The sequence below is a fragment of the Nymphalis io genome, chromosome 6 (assembly GCF_905147045.1).
Source record: "Nymphalis io chromosome 6, ilAglIoxx1.1, whole genome shotgun sequence".
Classification (NCBI taxonomy): Eukaryota; Metazoa; Arthropoda; class Insecta; order Lepidoptera; family Nymphalidae; genus Nymphalis; species Nymphalis io.
The window spans coordinates 6,350,478-6,372,626 of NC_065893.1; the positions used below are offsets into that span (position 1 = coordinate 6,350,478).

The 22,149-nt window shown below is 34.9% G+C and overlaps 1 protein-coding gene across 2 annotated transcripts in view; it reads left to right on the top strand.

The window, feature by feature from the left end:
* Window positions 1-1,540: 1,540 nt before the first annotated feature.
* Window positions 1,541-22,149, top strand: part of LOC126768855 (intermembrane lipid transfer protein Vps13) — a 31,952-nt gene continuing 11,343 nt past the window's right edge. For both annotated transcript variants that reach the window (XM_050487208.1, XM_050487209.1), the window contains exons 1-41: window positions 1,541-1,846; window positions 1,927-2,013; window positions 3,665-3,862; window positions 4,039-4,262; window positions 4,486-4,624; window positions 4,972-5,170; window positions 5,399-5,684; window positions 6,611-6,725; window positions 6,818-7,052; window positions 7,401-7,534; window positions 7,609-7,732; window positions 7,820-7,972; window positions 8,075-8,249; window positions 8,401-8,594; window positions 8,673-8,742; window positions 9,177-9,327; window positions 9,444-9,721; window positions 10,096-10,233; window positions 10,312-10,414; window positions 11,205-11,437; window positions 11,521-11,676; window positions 12,492-12,731; window positions 12,856-13,071; window positions 13,348-13,617; window positions 13,694-13,863; window positions 14,039-14,178; window positions 14,793-14,956; window positions 15,147-15,296; window positions 15,483-15,702; window positions 16,300-16,446; window positions 16,610-16,803; window positions 16,946-17,083; window positions 18,237-18,389; window positions 18,654-18,740; window positions 18,826-18,959; window positions 19,035-19,143; window positions 19,285-19,509; window positions 20,230-20,386; window positions 20,630-20,748; window positions 20,942-21,166; window positions 21,324-21,539. In XM_050487208.1, the coding sequence (XP_050343165.1) occupies window positions 1,747-1,846; window positions 1,927-2,013; window positions 3,665-3,862; window positions 4,039-4,262; window positions 4,486-4,624; window positions 4,972-5,170; window positions 5,399-5,684; window positions 6,611-6,725; window positions 6,818-7,052; window positions 7,401-7,534; window positions 7,609-7,732; window positions 7,820-7,972; window positions 8,075-8,249; window positions 8,401-8,594; window positions 8,673-8,742; window positions 9,177-9,327; window positions 9,444-9,721; window positions 10,096-10,233; window positions 10,312-10,414; window positions 11,205-11,437; window positions 11,521-11,676; window positions 12,492-12,731; window positions 12,856-13,071; window positions 13,348-13,617; window positions 13,694-13,863; window positions 14,039-14,178; window positions 14,793-14,956; window positions 15,147-15,296; window positions 15,483-15,702; window positions 16,300-16,446; window positions 16,610-16,803; window positions 16,946-17,083; window positions 18,237-18,389; window positions 18,654-18,740; window positions 18,826-18,959; window positions 19,035-19,143; window positions 19,285-19,509; window positions 20,230-20,386; window positions 20,630-20,748; window positions 20,942-21,166; window positions 21,324-21,539 (6,966 nt within the window). In that variant the 5' untranslated portion in view covers window positions 1,541-1,746. The remainder of the gene's footprint in view (window positions 1,847-1,926; window positions 2,014-3,664; window positions 3,863-4,038; window positions 4,263-4,485; window positions 4,625-4,971; window positions 5,171-5,398; window positions 5,685-6,610; window positions 6,726-6,817; window positions 7,053-7,400; window positions 7,535-7,608; window positions 7,733-7,819; window positions 7,973-8,074; window positions 8,250-8,400; window positions 8,595-8,672; window positions 8,743-9,176; window positions 9,328-9,443; window positions 9,722-10,095; window positions 10,234-10,311; window positions 10,415-11,204; window positions 11,438-11,520; window positions 11,677-12,491; window positions 12,732-12,855; window positions 13,072-13,347; window positions 13,618-13,693; window positions 13,864-14,038; window positions 14,179-14,792; window positions 14,957-15,146; window positions 15,297-15,482; window positions 15,703-16,299; window positions 16,447-16,609; window positions 16,804-16,945; window positions 17,084-18,236; window positions 18,390-18,653; window positions 18,741-18,825; window positions 18,960-19,034; window positions 19,144-19,284; window positions 19,510-20,229; window positions 20,387-20,629; window positions 20,749-20,941; window positions 21,167-21,323; window positions 21,540-22,149) is intronic.

The window sequence follows — 22,149 nt, forward strand, 5'->3', positions numbered from 1 at the left end:
GGTATTAATAATTTAATTGGGTATTTTAAATTTCATCATCTGAGGAGAATGTTAATCCAGTTCCGTATAAAGATGCTGAAGCACTATTGATAACGGAAACAAAAATAAAACAATGCAACAGTTTTTGGGTGTAGTTGGAAAACAAAAAAATATATTAATAAAAAAAAAATTAATAAATATTAAAAGTAAAATTTTAAAAACCTCGTTTTGTTTTAATTAAATCCTGAATATTATTTTTTATCTCCTAAAACAGGGAAAGCAGTTACTATGACAACATTATACGCACACATTGGCACACTATCTCCGTCCCAATCGCTGTTTCACGGTCCCTTGGTCTATTAGTTTCTATGTCTACGATTTACTACGTTTTTGTCGGCAGTTTTGATATTGAATAACCTGTTTAACAGATAATTATTACATAAAATAATACATTACATAAAAATCGTAGATTTTAAAACATCGATATAATTTAAAATCTATTAAAAAATAGGTAAATAAAGAGACAGTTTAATTTTAACAAGCAAATATACAAAATACAATTTAAAAATAGAAAACAGTAAAAAAAGTTATTGTTCATGCAGCATCGTATACATGATAGAAGTGAAACTTTCTCTCTACGTGAGAAAAGTCTTTCTTTCTACGTGGTTTCTATGATTCTTCTTTCTCAGGTAACGAATCATAGACAGAGAAATTAATAGACCAAAGGACTATGAAACCGCGATTAATTAAGACGTAGACAGAGAAACTAATAGACGCAATGACGATTTCCTTCTCACCTACACAAGAAAGAGAACGAAAATTACGTTACAAATGGTTAAGACAAAGATAGAATTATCAAATCTTTTGTCCCTTATCGCGTTACCAGTTAACAAACACCAAGTAAAATTTAATAACCTTATTTTGTTTTAATTAAATCCCAAAAATTATTTATCTCCCAAAACAGGGAATGCAGTTACTACGGCAACATTATAGGCAACATTGACAAACTATTTCTGTCTCAATCGCGGTTTCACGGCCCCTTGGTTTATTTGTTTCTCTGTCTACGGATTGAGACAAAGATAGTTAGACTGCATTCCCTATTTTGGGGGATAAGTATTTTCAGGTTTTAAAACGAAACGAGAAAAATCTCGTTTATAATCTTAAATAAATTTAAAAAAATTTAAATTTATTTAAGATTACCAACATGACATACAATAATAATAGTATATGTTAAAGCCTTAAATAAATACAAATAAAAATTAAATATTGTTACCGTACAAATCATAACCGCAAAGAATGATGGCAAGAATGCTAGCAGCATTATTTCTTTGAACGCCCTCAGGGCGTAAAATGAACCAGCCCTCTTGTCACCAGTAGAAGTCTTGTTGCTTCTACTGTTCTGTACTGTAATATTTTTGATGAAAATTTTTGCATTCAGCAACATTAAATCTCTCGATTAACATTTCTTTATTTTAAAAACGATTAATCCGATGTATCGATTAATAAAAATCGAGTGTAACATTGGTAATTAAAACATCACTGGTTTGCTAAAACTAAAATTTATTTTAAAATCAATGTATTGTGCGAATTGCTTATAATTTTTTGACCGTGGATATTCTGTTAATATAAACGATAAATAAGTTGTTTTAAATGAACAATATTCTTCTGTTTTAAAATAATGTTTTATTATCTCAGTGACACGACTTTTCAAAATAGTATATATTCAAAATAATGGTTATCATCGCTGATATTTAAAAATACATTAAAATGGTTTTTGAATCAATCGTTGTAGATGTGCTTAATAGGTTTCTTGGCGATTACGTCGAAAACTTAAATAGGTCGCAGTTGAAACTTGGAATATGGGGCGGTAAGTTTGAGTTCAAAGCATGATGTCATACTAGCTCTTGAAAGATATGTATTAATTACAATCCAATATTTTGTTTTCAGGCGATGTTGTACTTGAAAATTTAATACTTAAACAAAATGCCTTGGAAGAACTCAACATCCCTGTTCAAACTGTTTATGGACACTTAGGTTTGATATTTATGTACTTTGTAAAATATGATATGTATTTAAAACTAATTTAATAGACCAGAGCAATTACAAAAGTATTATTTACTAATGGTGTTTTTAAAATATAGTGGTATAATTTTTATTAGTATGAATGAGTTCAATTTTTTTATATAAAGTTTGTATTTAAAAAATAATTTCGAATGTTGCAATTTCAAATCGCCTTAAATGTATTAATAGTCTATATCCTATTTTGTATTGTTATGATTTTTGTTGCTAAATAATAATTAAAATATTTTAAATTACTATCAGCACAATATATAGTGCAGAATAATAAGGCTTTTCATTGAAAACATTTTGCTTTGAAAAAAATGTTTACAAAATGATTATTATTTATGTGACTAGCTGACTGCCTCATTGGTCTAGTGGCTGGATATAAAGCACAGTTGGCTAATCTTTCTTAATGGCCGAAATTGGTCAAGAGTACGAAGCGCTTTGAGTCTACATTCATTATTCGCACTGCGAAACTTTGGAATGCTTTGCCTGAGTCCTTATTTCCCGATAGGTACTATGTTGGTGTCTTCTAATCCAGAGTAAACAGGTTTCTTATAGGTAAGCCTGCTACATCTTAGACCGTGTCGATGCTTAACATCAGACAAGTCAACGGTCAAACGCTGGCCTATTAATAGTAAAAAAAAAAAAGAGGATATCATCATTATTTAAGTAGAAGTAGTTACAGTTTGTAATTGCCCCACTGCTGGATGGATGAATTGAACAGTCATGGTTTGGATTTGAACCTGAATATTTGGTTAGGATAATATGTTCTAGCCACTGGGCTATCACGGCATACTTTTTATAAATATTCAAATCATGCTTACAATAAGCATTAAATAATCTGAGTAGCATGAAAGTCAATAACAATTTAAAAACAAAACATTAATTTTGTAAAAGCATTTTATGCAATTATAATGTTTAGGTATTGTTTTACTATTTATACTTATCAGTTTATCAATAATAATATTGCAAGGTTATGAGTATTTAGCATGCAATTTAGACTGTCATCTAAATATTATGAAGCAACATAATGACCTCGAAGCAATCTTTGGTTATGGCAATGACTCATATAGTTGATTTTGGAGGTCAATTTGTAGATTGTACTGGATGTTTGTGATAATGAGAAGTTAGTTTTGGCTACATAATTTTATGCATCTTTTGATGTTTTTAGTTTTGAACTATTTTTTATTAGCCAACATTATTTAATTATCCAAGAATATGTATGTTCTTATGCTTTTATTTTAATTTTAAATATATTTTTATATACTTTAAATTCTAAAGGATATTTAACCAGAACAATTTAATTTATAATGTTTCATGTGATTGTTTGTTAGCTTCTTCATTAATGGGATTGCAAAAACTATAAAAATGATAACTAGTTGGTTGTATGATAATGATGATAAAAGAATTTCTTCAATGATCCTTCCCCCTCAAGAGAAGGGATCCTTTGCGCATTAGTGGAATATTTATTAGGTTTTAGTTTTTGATAATAAACAAATTTATATTAATTGTATATAAAATATAGATTAAAATTATAATGAAACTAAAAACTACAACTAGAACCAAAACTAAAAATCTCCATATTATTATGTTAAAAATAAATATAATATTTTTGAAACAGGAAAACTCGTACTCAAAATACCATGGAAAAATTTATATGGTGCATCTGTAGAAGCAACTATTGAAAGATTATTTCTTATTGTGAATCCTATTGCTGAAATTAAATATGATCCCGAAAAAGAAGAAAAAATGGTACTGGCTGCCAAGCAAGCCGAACTTGCTAGAGTTGAAGAGGCCAAGAAGAAAGAAGCAGAAAAAGGTTTCTTTTATTTTGATTTGTATATTTAACTCAAATCAAATCAAAATATACTTTATTAAAGGGGTTTCTTGCAAGCACTTTCGAATTAGAATTTTACGAAAATCAATTAAATTTAAAGTTCCCCAACAATTTATATGAAAGTATATATATACTATCATGTGTTATTACAATTGCAGATCAAAATAAGTTGGATGAAACATTTGTTGAAAAACTGGTGACTCAGATTATCAAAAATGTGCAACTTAAAATAACTGACATTCATGTCAGATATGAAGACAGCATTACAAACCCTAGAGCTCCTTTTTCTTTTGGTTTTACACTTCATAATCTCTCCGTCCATACTACGGGTGAAAATTGGAAACAAACTGTAATACAGGAGGCTGTAACAAAAATTTTCAAAGTAAATATTTAAAAGACTAAGGCTTTGAACTTTAATTAGTAAATTCTAACTAAATGTGAATTAAATATTCATTCAATACTATATACTTTTCTTGTAAGCTTATACAAACATTAGTAAGATAACATATTCTTAAACCTTTGTTAGAACCTCTTCAGTTCTTATTTTTACTACATACAAACACTATTGTTTAGTAAATATTAAAAAAAAGTGTGTTATATAACAGATTCTCGACTTAGAAGGATTGGCAATTTATTGGAACCCAGCAACAGAACTATATTCAAAATGTAATGCTGAAAATATCAAATCAAGACTACAAACAGAAATTGCGACAAAATCATCTAAACCATCAATCTATAAATATGGTAATAATTTTTTTTTTCTACAATATAATAATTACATATTTATCTGCCTCATTGGTCTAGTGGCTACATGTAAGGCCGCAGACTCGAAGGTCCTTAGTTCAAATCACAGGTCAGACCAATAGGGAAAAAAGAGTGCACCTGTGTTTTTGCGCACACATTTGTGCACTATAATATGTCCTGCGCAGTTGGCTAATCTCTCTTGAAATTGACCGCCGTGGCCGAAATCGGTCTGGAGAACATTATTATTACATATTTATATATAACTAATATATCACTTAATATTTTTTTTATTTATGAACTAATTTAATGTGGAATTGAGAATTATGAGGTATTTTTCTTTTTAACAGCCTTGGGCCCGATAAATGCTACAGCTAAATTGAAACTAAACCCTAAGCCAGAAGGAGACGTACCTAAGTTCAGCATACCAAAGGTGATACTCAATTTGCATATGGAACAGTTATCAGTCAGCTTAACTAAATTGCAGTATCAAGATATGATGCTATTAGCAGATTCTATGGATAGGATGACTAAAGGAGCTCCTTACAGGTAATTAAATTTATTTACCAAATTTTTTTTATCTCTATGATAAAAATATATTATATTCTTAGCGAAGAGATCATTTATTTTTCTAAGAACCTGGTTTGACCAAAAGTAGGTTATTCAATAAAAGGTTCAACGACCTATATAAAATTCATTTATATGAATGAATTATGCCAAATCCATAAAGCTTTATGCTTATAGTGAAGTAAATCCATATTGTAATTTTCTTTATAGGAAATATCGACCAGATTTAAAAATGTATAAAGGACATTATAAAGAATGGTGGAATTTTGCCTACAAATGTATTTTAGAAGATGAAGTGAGGAGACGTAGAAAAAATTGGGACTGGAACCATATGATGGCTCATCGGCAGCTTTGTAAAGATTATGCCTCCGCATACCAGACCAAGTTAACTTGTAAAGGCAAAGTGGCCTCTGAGCATCAATGTGTGCTAGATCAGGCTGAGAAAACGTTGGACCTTTTCAACTTGGTTGTGATTAGACAACGCATAGAAATGGAGGTAGGTAGTAAGACTGTTAATAGAAAAAAATAATTAAAATGAGGATATAAATAAATATGCGAGCTTCACTATTCAATTCAAAATCAATTCAGAAGCTCAATGTTAACAACTTGCATACAATGATGATGTGTATGACTATAGTACATACAAAAACAAAATCTTTATTAAACATAAGATTTGCTTATTTATCTTCAAAAATGTACCACACTTTTAGAAAGAAATGCCTTAGACTTGTAAGGAAAGTACTTTAAATATTATCAATGTGTCTACATATTTTTTTCTCGTATGAATTTTATTACACAAATATTGAGGGTATGTGGGGCTCGCCGGTGTCCAAGGCGCCGAGTGCGTCTCGAACATCGGAATACCCACTAAAAAACTAGCGGTATTCTTTCCGTCTTAACGAGGACCGCCACGGGTTCGATTGCGCATGCTACCGTGACGCTCTTTACATAAATATCCTTATGTAATACAAGAATTTCTTTTGTTACCAAATAAATAGTTCCTTATATAAAATCAGTTATGATAACAACTCCTTTTTATTATTTTTACCCACTGGCCTCAAAATATTGATTCCAAAAATGGATAAAAAAAAACATTTTAATCTTTCATGTCTTTATGACAAATAAAATAAGATAAAGCAAATAAATAAAATAAGGCGTATGGCCCCACTAACCTCAATAAAACTGTTCTATTTGTTTGAAATTAATAATTCAAAACATAACGAATTATTCGATGATAATAAACTTCGTAGTAATTCAGTGTATCAATTTAAGCGGTTTTCAAAAAACGCAGAGTAAATAATGAATTTAACGTTAGATTTCGTTTTTTTTTCTTGTTTCAATTTCAAAGACCATAATTTCCAGCAAACTTCAAAATGTTAAATTATAAATATGAACCAAAAAATAAAAACACCGTTAACACAGGTGGAGAGATTAGGTAAATTAGAGGCAGAAGCGAAAAAATCCCGCGGCTGGTTCGGCGGTTGGTGGGGCGGAAGCTCCTCAAAAGATGAAGAGCTGACCGAAGGCGTTGCAATAAGTAAGTCTATCAACTGGTCGATGATAAAAGTTCGTTAAATATATATTTTTTATGGTAAGGCGAAATAGCAAATTATATCTATATTTTTTCAGTGAAACAGTTCGAAAAAGCGATGACGGCAGACGAGAAAGAGAAATTGTTCCGCGCCATCGACTACCAGGAGAACACTGCGCCTCTGCACCTGCCAGTCGAGTACGTGGCGGTGGAAGGGCACTTCCGCCTCGACCGCCTGCAGTTGTCCGTCAACGACACGGACGAGGTGCTGCGCGCCTGCCTGGAGGTCGTGGCCGTGGACCTGCAGCAGCGGCCCAGTGCCAACGCGCTTCGGTGAGTATGTTAGTGTACACTCGTCGAGTGGCGTACCTTGATTGGTGGAGGACCTTGCAATGCATCTTTACATCAAAAAGAACGTGAAAGTGTAATTAATATATATTTTTTATATATATTATTTGCTATACCTTATTTTCTCTATAATGCGACACATTGAATTTAAAGTGAGGCCACGTAGCTTATAACAGTGGACGATCAAGACGCATTAAAGTTGTTTAGCGTTTATGGGGAATCACATGAACATATTTATATAATTACATACCGGCGAGAATCCGTATCGTGTGTAGTCAGGTAAAAGATACCAAATCATTTCTAAATATATTTTATCGCTGTATTCGTTTGCAGAGTCGATGTCGAAATGCGGGCATTTACCGTTACTGGCAAACATCAAGATAACTTTGAACCTCAATTGGTAACCTCGAAAGAAGTCACAAAAGGTGTTAATTTGTTAAATGTTATTTTCGAAACAAACCCACTAGGTAAGCATATTATGATGTTTTTGTCTCGTACAATAATGGGTGCAATATTTTATAACAATATTTTTGTTCATTAGACGGCACCTGTGATCAACGAGTGAAGGTGCAGGCTCGCCCGCTTCAAATAGTTTACGATGCACATACCGTCATTGAGATAGTCAACGTGTTCAAACCTCCCACTGAGTCGACAGCCTTAACCACGTACGTAAATCTAAATTCATAAAATTAAAATATTATTTTACATAGAAAAAGAAATGATAAAAAAAAACATTTATATTTTTTTTACAGGTTACAAGCGGCCGCCGAAAATAAATTGTCAGATTTGAAAGAGAAGTCTGCCCTGGGAATGCAGTATGCAGTTCATCATCATACATTTATCGATCTGGATATTGACATAGCTGCATCTTTCATCATAATTCCACAAACGGGAATATACACCGGGTGAGAAAGAACAACGAATTCAGTCTAGAGGAGTCTGTCATCGTCAACGGTGGACTAGTACGTAGCGGTGGAGGGTCGTCTATACACGTCAGCATGTTGCAGGTCGGAGGCGTGCGCCGTGGTGAAGCTGGGCGCCATCAGCGTGCGCTCGGAGGCGCGCGCGGCGCCGCTGGACGTGCACGCGCTGCACCGCGCCGGGCTGGCCGAGCGCGACATCCTGCGCGAGGTGGCGCGCCACAGCTACGACCGCATGGCGCTGCGCCTCACCGAGATGCAGGCGCGTGATCTCGACTTGTGAAATTAAACAATCATCACGTGTTTTTTTATCGTTTCTTTTCTAAATACTTTAAATTCTATCTGTGGTCGAGGTATTTGAATTGTCGATTTTAATCTAAATTGAAATTATTAAAGATTATTTTTTGTTACAGATCGTCATTGCATCGCCGACTGAAGATTGGCAATCGGCTATAGCCTCTAACGAAGCGACCCACCTGCATCTGTTGCAGCCCACCAACCTACTCATACAGATCCACAAATGCTTAATAACGGATGACCCCAGACTCCCTAAAATTAAAGTTATGGGTGAATTAGAAAAAATTGCAATTAGCGTATCGGAAGATCGGTAAATCTTTGGTTTATTTTTATATTTGTATATGTTAGTTGTTTGAGAATTTTTTTAAATTCATTTATTTATTTTTAGATTGCTAACTTTATGCGAAATATTAGTGAGCATGCCCCTCCCACAGTCCGAAGAAGCGACACAGCTCAAGGTAAAATTTTAATTAATATTTTATAAATTATAAGTATATTTTTGCTATAAAATAATTTCTGTTAAACATATTTTTATTTCTTCAATTTATTATTTATTATTACTTTAAAGATATTTTGCCACAAACTTGCATTCACCATATCCGGTCGTGTTATTGAAAGTACTCTTATAATACAAGAAGGAGGTGGTGCGGTAATTTTACATTATTTAAAAAAAAATAGACAGTTTGTAACATCACTCAATTTGTTTCGTATTAGTTATATACATAATACGTATGTAGAAAAATAGTTAGTTAATATTTAATAAGTGCTTGCGTTACTTATATAACAAGTTTTAGTACATTAAAAAGTAAATAATTTGCGTGTATCATTCATGTTTTATGTACATAGTTTGAGTGGAAACAGTATGTGACTATGAAATTATTAAATCTTTCAGGCTAGTGATTCGAAAGCATCAAGCCTGTCGTTGTTGAGATATCTTGATCCAGTAGAAAAACAAAAAAGGGATACAGCGCGTTCTAAACAACGGAAAGACGACGAACAATCCGTACAATTAACAGAAGTTGAGGCTTTCTTTATTATGAAAGGTAATATTTTGTATCAACGATTATAGCTTTAGTTACGTTTACGTTTTTTAAAGTTTCTATTTTTCGTCATTGATGTCTTAATATGTATACTGGTCCATTAATTATTTTTTTTACAGAATTAATAGTAAGCGTTAATCGAAAAAGTAAATTACCAGCTAACGAGAACTATGAGAAGTTTTTGGTGTTTTCTTTGAACTTGCTAGAACTGAAAGCTACTCAAAAGACATTTACACTTGAAGCGACAGCCCGCCTGGGTTCGGTTAATATGCAACATCACAGAACTGGACATAGCACGATAAGTATAATAGAAACTCCAGAAGTGGTTAGCACAGGGGACGAAATAGTCGACCAGGCGAATGTCAATCAGTATTTGTTCACTGTCACTTATAATAATGTAAGTAATATCTTTTAGTAAGATTTTTTAATTTACAATAAGAAGCTGATAACAAGTTATTGAAATAATTTGATACAGTAAGAATTATTAACTATTATTTATATCGTCAAAACGCCGCCAGCCATGGAGACTAAAATTTTAAAGCCCTTATGCCTTGTATGACTTTTTTGCTTACTCACCCTTAAAAACGGAACCACGTCGAATAAAGTATTAACGATTAGCGTTACAATCCTTCCGTACTAAATTTTGTATACATATTGGCAGGGATACAGAAAAGGACATATGTTGATATTAAAGACCTCAAAATTATTTTATTAATCACTTCTTGGCCGTCAAATAATACGTCTTATTATTATTATTTATTTATTTTGTAGGTGGATAAGAAATGTCCGGAATTCAGAAGCCACTATGGTTCTGTTGAACAAATGATTGAGCTCGACTTTACAACTTTGAGAGTTTTACTACACCTTCAAGGTCTTCAGGAGATCTTGGTAATTGCTAATGAGTATCAGGTAAACTAACATGGGTGTTATATTTGAAACGTTTTTTAAATTATGATCATATACCGTAATTTGAGAATTAAATTGTAGACGCGATTACAAGCAATTCAGAGCTCCGTAGACAGATACGCTTATGCTGGACCATTAGAAACAATAATGGAAGATGAGGAATTGTCAGTTGCCAAGTTAAAAGGTAAAATCTTTTTAATGTATATATTTTATATAGACTGTCTCAGACTACCTTGTTGGTCTAAGCACTAGTTCGAGCCGCAGTTCCCGAGGTCCAGGGTTCAAACTCCGAGCCATTTAAATTTATTGGGACTTTCTGTTGAGATATTCTTAGTAGCAACCCAGGGTCTGAAAATCATAAGTGTTTACATCACAATCATAGTAGTTTGACATATAGTAGTTTAATAAAAATATTATTAAAAATCTATGGTAGATATATCGTATACTGTAAAATGTATGAATGTGGCTGCCACACAAGGTGTCTAGGACTAATCTTGTCTCTTGCCTTTATCTTTTACTATATTTTATTCTCTGTTCATAATGTAAGTTTCTCGGATCCATCAAACGTCGTTTGGTTTGATCGGTTTTGGAAATAACGATTTCAACAAAGTGTTTCATAAACAGTTAGAGACTTCAGGCTATAGTATTGATGACTTGAAAGCTAAAGTGAAAGAGGATTCATCTCAAACCTCGTTAGGAGATTTTGAATCGGATTGTCACTTGTTGTGAGAAGTGGATCCGCCATTATTGTAATAGGAAACTTACCGTGCTATAGAAGTACAGCGATAGTTCGATTAATAGCATTTATAGATGTGATGATGATGAAAATGTATTTAAATATAACAAGCGATTAATAAAATAAATATTGCATATTGAAGAATCAGCATTTGAGAATGAATTTACAGTTCAAATAAATTATGATAAATACGTTATTTTTGTTTGCGATATATATCTAATATATTTAATAATTTCAGTAAACGTAACAAAACCCTCGCGTCGCAAACAAGTGGAAAGCATTCAATTGAAAGTGAATATTAAAATCGGAGCCGTAGAGATTGGTTTCGCGACGGATACTCGACCGCTATCTATAATGAAGCTTCAAGGAGCCGCCGCCGGCCTCATACTGAAGAGTTCGTACACGCAAGTTGATTGTGCAGTTGCGTCCATTAAAGTCGAGGATTTGAACCCTGCAACTGTACATAAGGAGGTAATGGATTATGATAATAATAACCTTCTAATCTTAAATTAATTATTTATATGCAAGGGACTTTAATTTAATTATAATTTTAGATACTAAAAGTTCTCGGTGGTGACGTCATAAACGTACAAATCGTAATATACAATAAGGATCAACACCCGAGCGTCAGTGACGTGGACATGTCGATAGATGCACAAATTAACTGTCTTCGCATTGTTTTTCTGAACTGGTTCGTCTCATCGATGCTGGTAAGTGCAAATTTTATTATATCGGCGCGAAACTGTTAACCTACTATAAAACAAGAATAATTGATTTGTATACTTTAAAATTGTTATAATCTGCATTTATGTAAAACAGCATTGTAACTTCAATACTTAATTTGTTAACAAGTGCACACACGTAAAATATACGAAGATCAACAAATACTTGTTTTTCTTATTCAAACGAACCAATTATGAGCAATCGTGAAGAAGTTGATAATTGTGACGTCAGCAATTACTCTTTTTAAAAATACTACGGAGGTTCATCCTTCGTTATATATATAGTGTCATTATTCTTTTGGGGTAATGACACCGAATTCAAAACAATATTTACTATGGTTTATCCAGAGAATCATTTCAATATGTTTTTTCTAAGCAATGACAACTATTAAATAATATGATAGGACCTTGCACAGGCTCGCCTGGGTGATTACCACTCACTCCTCATTGACAGCATAAACAAAAATATTCTGTATTGCTGTGTTATGTTTGAAGAGTGAGTGAGCTAGCGTAATTATAGGTAGAAGGATGAGACTCTACTCTACTGGTGGTAGGGCTTTGTGCAAGCTCGTCTGGGTAGGTGCCATGAAAGCCATGGTTAACATTTCTTACAATGCCAATGTCTAAGGGCGTTGGTTAGATTAGATGGTTAGATCTCATAGTACCAGTCTCCATGGGCGAAGGTGATAACTTCGTGTACGTTGAGATGGCCCACCTGATTGTCTGCCTTTCAAAAAAAAATCTTGTTCCCAAAAAGGATACCTGCGTAGCGACGCGTAGATATGTTCTGATCGTGTCCGCAGGAGTTCCTGAACAACTTCCAAGCGGCGCGCTCGGCGCTGCTGTCGGCGTCGTCGCAGGCGGCGGACGCGGCGCGCGCCAACGTGCAGAGCGCGTACGAGAACTCCACCAAGCTGGCGCTGCGCGTGCGCCTGGCCGCGCCGCTCATCCTCGTGCCCGAGAACTCGGCCAGCCGCAGCGCGCTGCTGCTCGACCTCGGCCGCATGCACCTCAACAACCAGTTCGTGGACCTGCCCGTCGCGGTCAGTCCTTAGTAAAGCCATTTATTAATCCCTTTTTTTCATTTTTTTACGATTTTTTTTATACTTCGTCTATAAACGCAACTTATTTATAACATGATTCTGTATGCCGTAATTCTTTCAATAGGACGTCAGTAACAAAGTTACAGTAGACGAATTGATGCTCGATCTGGAAGATATGAAAGTGTCATGTGTGACGTTTAAAGAAGACTTTCAAGAAATATTATATGAACGTAAGCTCTTGCGACCGACCAGCTTTAAACTTTTCGTGAAGAGAAGTCTCTCCTCGTGGTATGAGGCGCTTCCCGATTTAGACATATCAGGAAGAATGAAAACTATTGCGGTAAGCATATTTGTATAAAAAACTTTCAAATAATTAATAATTTGAATTAAACCCTAGCTATTATACTAACGGCAGCTTATTCAGGGTCTTTGGTTTTGCACCTGAACTCTACAGTTGTGTCTAATTGCCGTTACATCGAAATATGAAAGTGAGGAATCACAGATTCCACATGTGTTTGTTATATATGAGTATAATTTTGTTATTGTGATAAAAATATACAAACAATAACAATAAACAAAGATATATTTTAATAATGTTTTGAATTTTCTTCATTAGATAACAGTAGGCCACAGCGACTACAAAAGCATCATGAAAATTCTTAATCAAAACCTTCAAGAAGGTCAAGCAAAAACGGAAGAAATTAAACCTCAACCAGCTGTTTCGAAAACAACATCTAAAACCACTTTCAAGAGTCAAACAAGTAAAGTCCAAATGAAGTCAACAGTAGCAGTATTCACCCCAACTGAGACGAAAATGCCAAGAACTACGATAAAGTTCTCATTCACCATGGACAGTTTTCTTATCGACCTCATGAACACACATGGCGTAAGATATATTTATTTAATTAAGGCTGTTTTTAATTAGTATTGACATATTTTAATTTGCATTTATTTAATTCTAGTCGTCCGACGATTCGATCTTTGTTAATGATGTGGAGTTAGCCCGCTTTTGTTTGGCCTTACTGTCGGTAAAGGGACGAATGTTCTCTGACGGCTCGATGCATACATCTGTTCTGCTAGTTGACTGCACATTAGATGACACACGGCCTGGGAGAGGGGCTAAAATAACAAGGTAACATCAGCTTACTCAACAGTTTCAGATAGATAGGATTGTTTAAAACAAACTAATAGCTCAAATTTAGTAGTCAAATATTTATAAATGGAACATAATCTTCACATGTAACGAATCGTTAAATATATATTTTTAATTATTTGTTTATTTTAACATAAGCTCTTTGTATAACTAGGTATTTAGAAAGACGTCGCGACAAACAGGAAAACAAACTCAGTCAATCTGATGAAAATTCAGTCGCAATCATGGAGAAGCCCGACAAAATACGCAGCATGATCGACATTACTTATACCCTGAAAAATGGCGATACATTCAGTTAGTTAAACACTTTTTTCATAACGCAATTTTTTTTAAAGTATTATATATGTATCGAAACCCATCGAAATATTGAAGAGTATTTCCACAATGTTTAAATATTGATATTTTAATGTACTTAGTTTTATTTTTCGCATAATATTATATCATAATATATAAGCGTGGTATGGGCATGTGATGAGGAGGGATGAAAAGCATGTTACTAGAAGGGTGATGAGTACGAATGTTGATGGATATAGGGGACGGGGGAGGCCGAAGAAAATGTGGATGGTTTAGGTAAGAAAGGATATGTGCATGAAAGGGGTAAGAGCTGAGATGACAAGTGACAGAAGGAAAATACACGTTGTGCCGATAAGGGCAGGAAGGAGAAGAGAAGATTATATCATTAATACCGCCTTTGCTCACTGAATAGTACTATCACTATCACTGTCACCCTAATTTTAAGCTGAATTATGTAATGTATTTGAGCTCTATTGAGCAACATGGTGGAATAAACGCCAAACCTTCTTCTCAAGAGGAGAGGAGGGTTTTGCTCAGCAGGAGGATATTTAAAAAGTGTGAAAGTATTTCTACTTTATATATTCTATTGTAAAAACTTCTCATTTTTATTTCAGTCGATATGAGAATATTCAGCTTCAACCTAATCTTAGCTATTGATTTCCTTAACAAGATAGCTGAATTCATGACAACGGGGTTAAGTGATGATACTCCAGATAAACCTAAGGAGGAAATAAAAGTTGTTCGTTCACAAACTGAAAAATCTTCAGAAGCTGTAACGGTAAGTAAATAATAATAATAATACTTAATTATTGTAGTACTTATAAATATTATGTAAAGGGTGCTTAGCCAAACACCGATTTTCCTTTTCTGGCTATCATTCATTTTGCATTATTAAGTAATCACTCTTCTAACAACACTTAAAGGTTAAATGATATATAAAAAAATAATTTAATATTTTAAATCTGTAGAAGAAAAAAGTGTCAGTGGTATCAGCGCCGTCGTTAACAGAGCAGCCGCAGAAGCTTTCCATGATGACTGTCAACATTAAGATCGAACAGCCGGATATCATATTGGTAGAGTCTCTGGAACAGAAGGAATGTGAGGCTTTGGTTTTAAATGTTAGTATTCAGTTGTAAATATTATCCATAAAATATAAAGTTATTTATAACATGAAACATTCCATATAAAATATTTTAGATTTCAGTTTTCTTTCGGATCGATTTCGCCGTTGAATCATTGACAAGCTTAAAACGTAGTATATATACTTAGTATTACATAGTGTGACACAGTGCGTCGCTCGGCAGATGGAGGCGCGCTTCAAGCTGCGCAAGACGGAGGAGCGCATGGTGGCGGAGGGCGGCGTGTCGGGCCTGCAGGTGGCGGCGCGGCGCCTGGGCGCGGCGGCGGGCGCGGCGCGCTGGCTGCTGGCGCCCGCCACGCTGTCGCTGGCGCTGGCGCAGCCGCCCGGGCAGGGCATGCATCTCGACATCGCGCTCACCGACATCAAGATCACCGTGTCGCCGGGTACTGCCTCGAACCTGCCGTCTCCGATACACACGAATGTCACAATATCTATCGATATCGATAGTCGATGTCGAGCCAAACGGTCTACCCGCCTGTGCTAACATATCTTACCGCACGCAGTAATTATACAATATCTCTTAAACTACAGACCCGATGAGATTGAATACCGCGCTTGTTGTTTTACTTGGTCCATTTTTATAAATATTGGATATTAAACGGCGTACCTTGTTTTGTATTGCAAGATATTACTTGCATTTTTTTAATATAGATGCTCAAGTGTATAATATGTTATACTATGTAGTATTTCGAAGATAAAAAAGTCTTTCATACGAATCTTTATGTATCTGTTATGATTTTGGGAGTATTTGCTTAGAAGACACCAGGTCCGACCCGGCTATTCCAGTGACAACATTGGTGTAATAAGTTCTACCTAAAAAAATGTTCAATATATACGTCGAAAGCTGTCATATCAAATCAAAAGTAATTCCGTGAAATCGAAATAAACAAACAATTAAAGTTGAACTCTTTACAATATTAAAGTATGATTTGCTAGTAATTGTTACAAGGTTGATGTCATGTTATTTATTTTATAAACAGAGATCATAGCTTTGCTGAACCGTGCGCTAGCGACGGTGACTAGTCGTGAGGAAGATAACATCGAACTGGAAAACAAACCAATATTCTATGATAAACTATGGGAAATTCAACCGTTTAAACCCAGTTCATATTGGTTCCTAAAAACAGGTAAGAAAAAAATGGCTGGCCTAAAGTTTTATTATTATTTATTTATTAGTATTCTTCAGATTGAGTTTGATAAGATAACAAAAGAAAATATGGTTTTTCAATGCTTAAAACCTAATCTTTGCGATGTATGTAATTTATTTTTTACATTTCTTTTTTCGTACAGAGGAAGGCATAGAAGCGATCGACGAGGAAGAAGACACAGAAGAAGTGGTAACAAAACCGCCAGTCGGCGAAATATGCCTCATGTCTAGCCCCTCTATAGTCGTGGCCTTGGAAATGGAGATTGGTAATGAGACCATTCCTGTCCTTGTGCTGCAAGCTTCACTTACTGCCCAAGTTAAAGACTGGAGCTCTGATGTAAGTGTTTAAAAATGTATATATATATGTATTAGTTGCATCACAGAAAAATTGAATAACACTTTTCTCTCTCAAGTAGATTTTTTAACATTTTCTAAAATAAAGTTAATAAATGTAACAAGTTAATAAATAAATAATTCAGTTCTACATGGAGTCGACGTGGGCGATGCAAGTATCGTACTACAACATCGGTCGCGCAATGTGGGAACCTCTCATAGAGCCCGTGGAAATACTCAAAGACTCGCAATACAAACACGTTCCCTGGGAGCTCAAAATGGAGGTGATTATCTTTTGGCGATTATGTCAATAAAAAGAACTAATATTAAAAAAATATATATAAATTTATATTACTTATATATAATTACAATTTTAATTATATATAATTTTTAATTCAATTAAACTATTTTTTCTTTAATTTGGGAATTTTTCCAGATAATTTAAAAAATATCTATCATAAATCCAATATATAAAAAAGGTGATCAATTACATTAATTCCAGATTTTTTAAATAGAAATAACATAATAAAAGAAGAACAAAATGGATTTAAAAAAAAAACAAATCAACGACTTTAGCAGCTTTTTACCTTGTAAACACTATAACAGAAAATATTAACAAAAAAGTGCCTATAGTTGGTATTTTCTTTGATATGCCAAAGGCATTTGATTTTGTGAATCACAAAATACTGCTCATAAAATGTGAAAAGTACGGCATAAGAGGACCCGCTCTAATTTGGATAAATATCTATTTAAAAGACCGTACACAACATGTAGAAATATCAAAAATAAACAACAAATCCGAATTAACTACTTATAAAACTCTCAATCTACAAAATAACTATGGCGTCCCACAAGGTAGCGTTTTGGGTCCAATGTTATTTATATTGTACATTAACGATGTACCCAATGTTATAAAATATCAATGTGTTTTATTTACCGATGACATAGCGTTAGCTGTACCTCATACTAAAACTAACGTCGCCTTTGAGGATGATGTATATAAAGCTATAGAATCAGTGTTGTCTTGGCTAGAATCAAATGATTTATGTGCCAATATATCAAAAACGCGAATTGTCCAATTTTCAAATTCTAAAACTAAAAAAATAAAACTAAAAATTGGTTATCGTGGAACGGAACTTGAAGAAAACAATGATAGAAAATTCCTTGGTGTAAAATTAAATTAATTAATTAAATTTTAAACCAATTTTTATTTTATGTACCTATCATTTTATACATATATTAATATAATTATTTTAATGTATAATTGATGTGATCTATATTTAATATTAATTACTTGTTAACAAATATATTTGCGTGCCTATCGTGGGCGAAATGTATTAGATACTTATAAAGAAATAATAACATTTGTAAAACAACATTTTATGCAAATAAATGATTATTATTATTAATATTATCGTAATACTGTGCCGGCTGCAGGTGGTGATGCGCCCGCAAGAGACCTCTCAGGCCATCGACACGACGGACGAGGCCGCCAACATGCAGGCCGTGGCGCAGCGACAAGCCAGCAAGACCGTCACCGTGTCTAGCAGCGAGCCGCTGGAGATTACCGTCACCAGGAGCGGCATGGAGGTACACGTTGAGAGTACTCTGAGCGATGACTATATATTTATACATCGTAACAAATGCGACTTAGCTTACATTGTTTCATTTAAATGTCTGTATTTTATGATAGTATGTTGTACATATATTTTTTTCAATATCATTGATTTATAATTTTTGACCGTATTACTTACTGAACTCACCGTACTGACCCTAGTCCCTACCCATACGAGTTAATTTACATTTTTAATAATTTATAATTGAAAATTTCACAAAGAAATATTTATTTTTCAGGTCTTAACACAATTGGGCAACTCTTTCTCTGCTGCCATGGGAGACACAGATACGTCGATTATTGCTAAAGCGAAGGTTGAAGAAAATGTAAGAATTTTACATTATTTATTTTAATTACTCATGAACTGTTGAATGTATAACAACAAATTTATTTATCTTTTTTGTTTAACAGACCTCGAGTAAAAAATATTTGGGTGCACCTTACGTGCTACACAACTGTACGGGACTAACAGCTAAACTGACACTACAAAACAACGACGACTTCTCCGTGTTTCTCACCGAAGAATATACTGTCTCCGATTACAGGTATTTCATCTCAAATATATAGATTGATGTATTAATTCAATAAAATATGTTCATTCGCAATTTTATTTTCAACAGGGAAGTTGTATTGGAGCCCGGTGCTTGTGTTCCTCTGCAACTTAAACATGGCGGACTTAATGTTATGAAGCTTAATGAGCCACCGCCGCCTCTTAAACTTAACGTAAAGGTCAGTAATATATAACAAATGACCAATTATCGCGACAACGATGTTTAGAAGTGTATTTTCTTGAAAATATAGCATTTTAATTATTATGTTCGATCAATATCAATTTATCACAACTTAAAAATCTATTGTAATTTCGATCAGATCTTGGAGATGAACGAGGAGATCGTGATACCGGTGGAGCGTGCGGACAAGCGCTACTTCGCCCTGGGCAGGCGCCACACCGGCGAGCGCGCCCCGCCCGCCACGCCCGCCACGCCCGCGTCGCCCGCCGCGCCGCACGCCGCCGCCACCGAGCCGCGCGGGCTCATCTCCGACATCGTCATGCACGACGCCGCGCTGCACATCTACTTGCGCAGTATTGTGCAGGTGCGTATCATTGCCACAAAACGATATCCCTGCCTATAATGTGGTACAACTTGTTCAATTATTGCAATAGATTTATCTATCTAATGTATATATCGTGGTAAGCGATATCGTTTAATATTAAGTTGCCGATTTGAGTACCATAGTACCAGAGAAGGGATAAACATCGTGACATCACTTGTTATTGTAAAGGCGGCACGTGGACGGAGTCGTGTTGGAAAGTGAGGAATTGAAACGGCACATTACGATTCGGAACGCCGACCAGGTCATTTCTCCAAAACGAAACTGTCGGTTTACCTAGTTTAATTTTGTTTGTGTTTATTGTGTTTAAAAGAAATTAAAGTAAGGTTATACGAAGTATACACTATCATTTTCGCCACTACGCAATGGACCCTGTACCACCTACTCAAGATGGAGACAGCAGTATCGCTCAGCCGTCGATCTCGCCGTCATATACGAAAACAGATTTGTGTCACAAATGTAATTATATAATACATATATACGTTTATATGATTATTAAAGTTATCCGCGATATACATAAATTTTCGTTGTTTTGTTTTAGTTTTGCTCATCTCAGCATTTAAGTTACTGGTATATTTTACCTTTTGTCTTTATGTATCTTTTAAATTGCATACACAGATTGATTTACTGGTCTTTAGAATGGTAACTGAAGCAATGGTTTGCAGTATTTACAAATATTATAATGATTGGTATTGATCGTAGGTAACGAACACGCTGTCGGTGAACGTGTCGGTGTACTACATGACGCTGAGCGGCAACGAGGTGCGGCTGCTGGGCGACGTGTGCCCCGGCGACACGCTGCGCCTGCCGCTGCAGGCCGTCCACACGCCCACTGCCGAGATCTTCTTCTCCGTCGAAGGTTTGATCCTAGCACCGCATTACTGACTGAAGCGTACGACCGAGCGACACTGTTAAAATTTATTAGCTATTTATATATTATTAGTTAGCGATTAGTTAAAATTTATTTTGCATTCATCGCTTTCTCACGTTGTCAGTTTATGATAGACACGAGTAAATGACAACATAGCGATTAAAAATAATTTTCCTTGATGTTTATACTTTTGTGATAAATTTAAACTTATTTTCTGAATATATGTTTTAGGATTCACCGTTTCGGTATCGCCGTTTATATGGCGCGAGCTACAGCAGGAAGTGAAGTTATCGAAATTGTTACAATGCGATTCTAAAGATAAAAATAGTGGAGAAAAATTCTATTTACGGGTAATTTATTTTTAACTTAAAACATAAAATATACGATATATATACTAAACTTCTGATAATTTTACATTATCACATATTAAATTTATTAAAAAGGTATGTTTGATTCGATTCTGAATTGATCTGATCGGTGATGTTTTGTGTATGCAGTAGTATTAATATATTTATTTTTGCTATCATGTTTTTGTGCTTGCAGGCTGTAGGAACTATGGAGCAAGTATTTTTCGAGCACTCGAACCGTCACACATTCGCATCATCATGTTACGACATCGTCCTGAAACCTGCCGTCAAACTGCAAAACTGTCTGCCGGTGCCTGTGTTGGTGTCGCAACTTGGCCTACGACGGACGCAGCTCTTCAGTCCCGGCGAGATGTTCCATTTGTCACATTTGGCACCTAATCGAGCTTCCGTTGTTATTATGGTAAGTTCCTACTAAATTTGTTTAGACAAAGTGCTGTTATTGTCTGACTAAGATAATTTAGGTGTAAATGTCTGTGCTTTCGAGGAAGTTACTTTCACACTAGGCAGGAACACTTTGTGATGTCTCAAATCAAACACATCGCGTTACATACATACAGATACAAAGCTACCTTGACAAATGCTGGGTATGCACCAAGAACCTGCCCGACGAGGACACGGAGCTGTCGGTGTGGTCGTTCGAGTCGCACGACAGCCCGTCCGTCATGACGCTGGAGCTGGGCGTGCACAGCGCGGACCTGGAGGGCACGCAGATGCTGTCGCTCTACTGCCCCTTCTGGATGCTCAACAAGACCGGCTTCACGCTCTGTTACCGAGTACGTAAATATAACCCTCTCTTCATTTAGTATGTAACTTATTAGCGGTACTAATCTGTCCTATCCGTACTATTATTTATTATGTCTAAACAATTTATTAGTACAGTAGTTCAGCTATAATTTAATGACCTTCTAATGATATTTTTTGCTCTAGATTGTTATTTTCTTTCTACTTCTTTTCCCAAGTTCAAGTCGGGGGGCGGTAGGGCCTTGTGCTAGCATGTCTAGGTAGGTACCATCCAATCATCAGATGTTCTAGCGCCAAGCAGCAATACTTAGTATTGTTGTATTCCGGCTCGAACGGCGAGTGAGCCAGTGAAATTAAAGGCACAAAGTACAAAACATCTTAGTTCCTCAGTTGAGTGGTTAATATTTCTTGAAGCGCAGCTACAGGCGGTGGTGACCACTTACCATCAGACGGCCGACTTGTCAGTCTGCTTAGCGAATATAATAACAAAAATGAAATAAGTATAAGTATGAATAATGGAAGCAATGACATATAAAAAAGCAATATATATTTTTCTAAAAAATTATAACTACCTACACAACTTATACAATGGTAAACGAAAAATATATAAACTGAAAAGTTAAAAAACTGAAAAACAAAAAA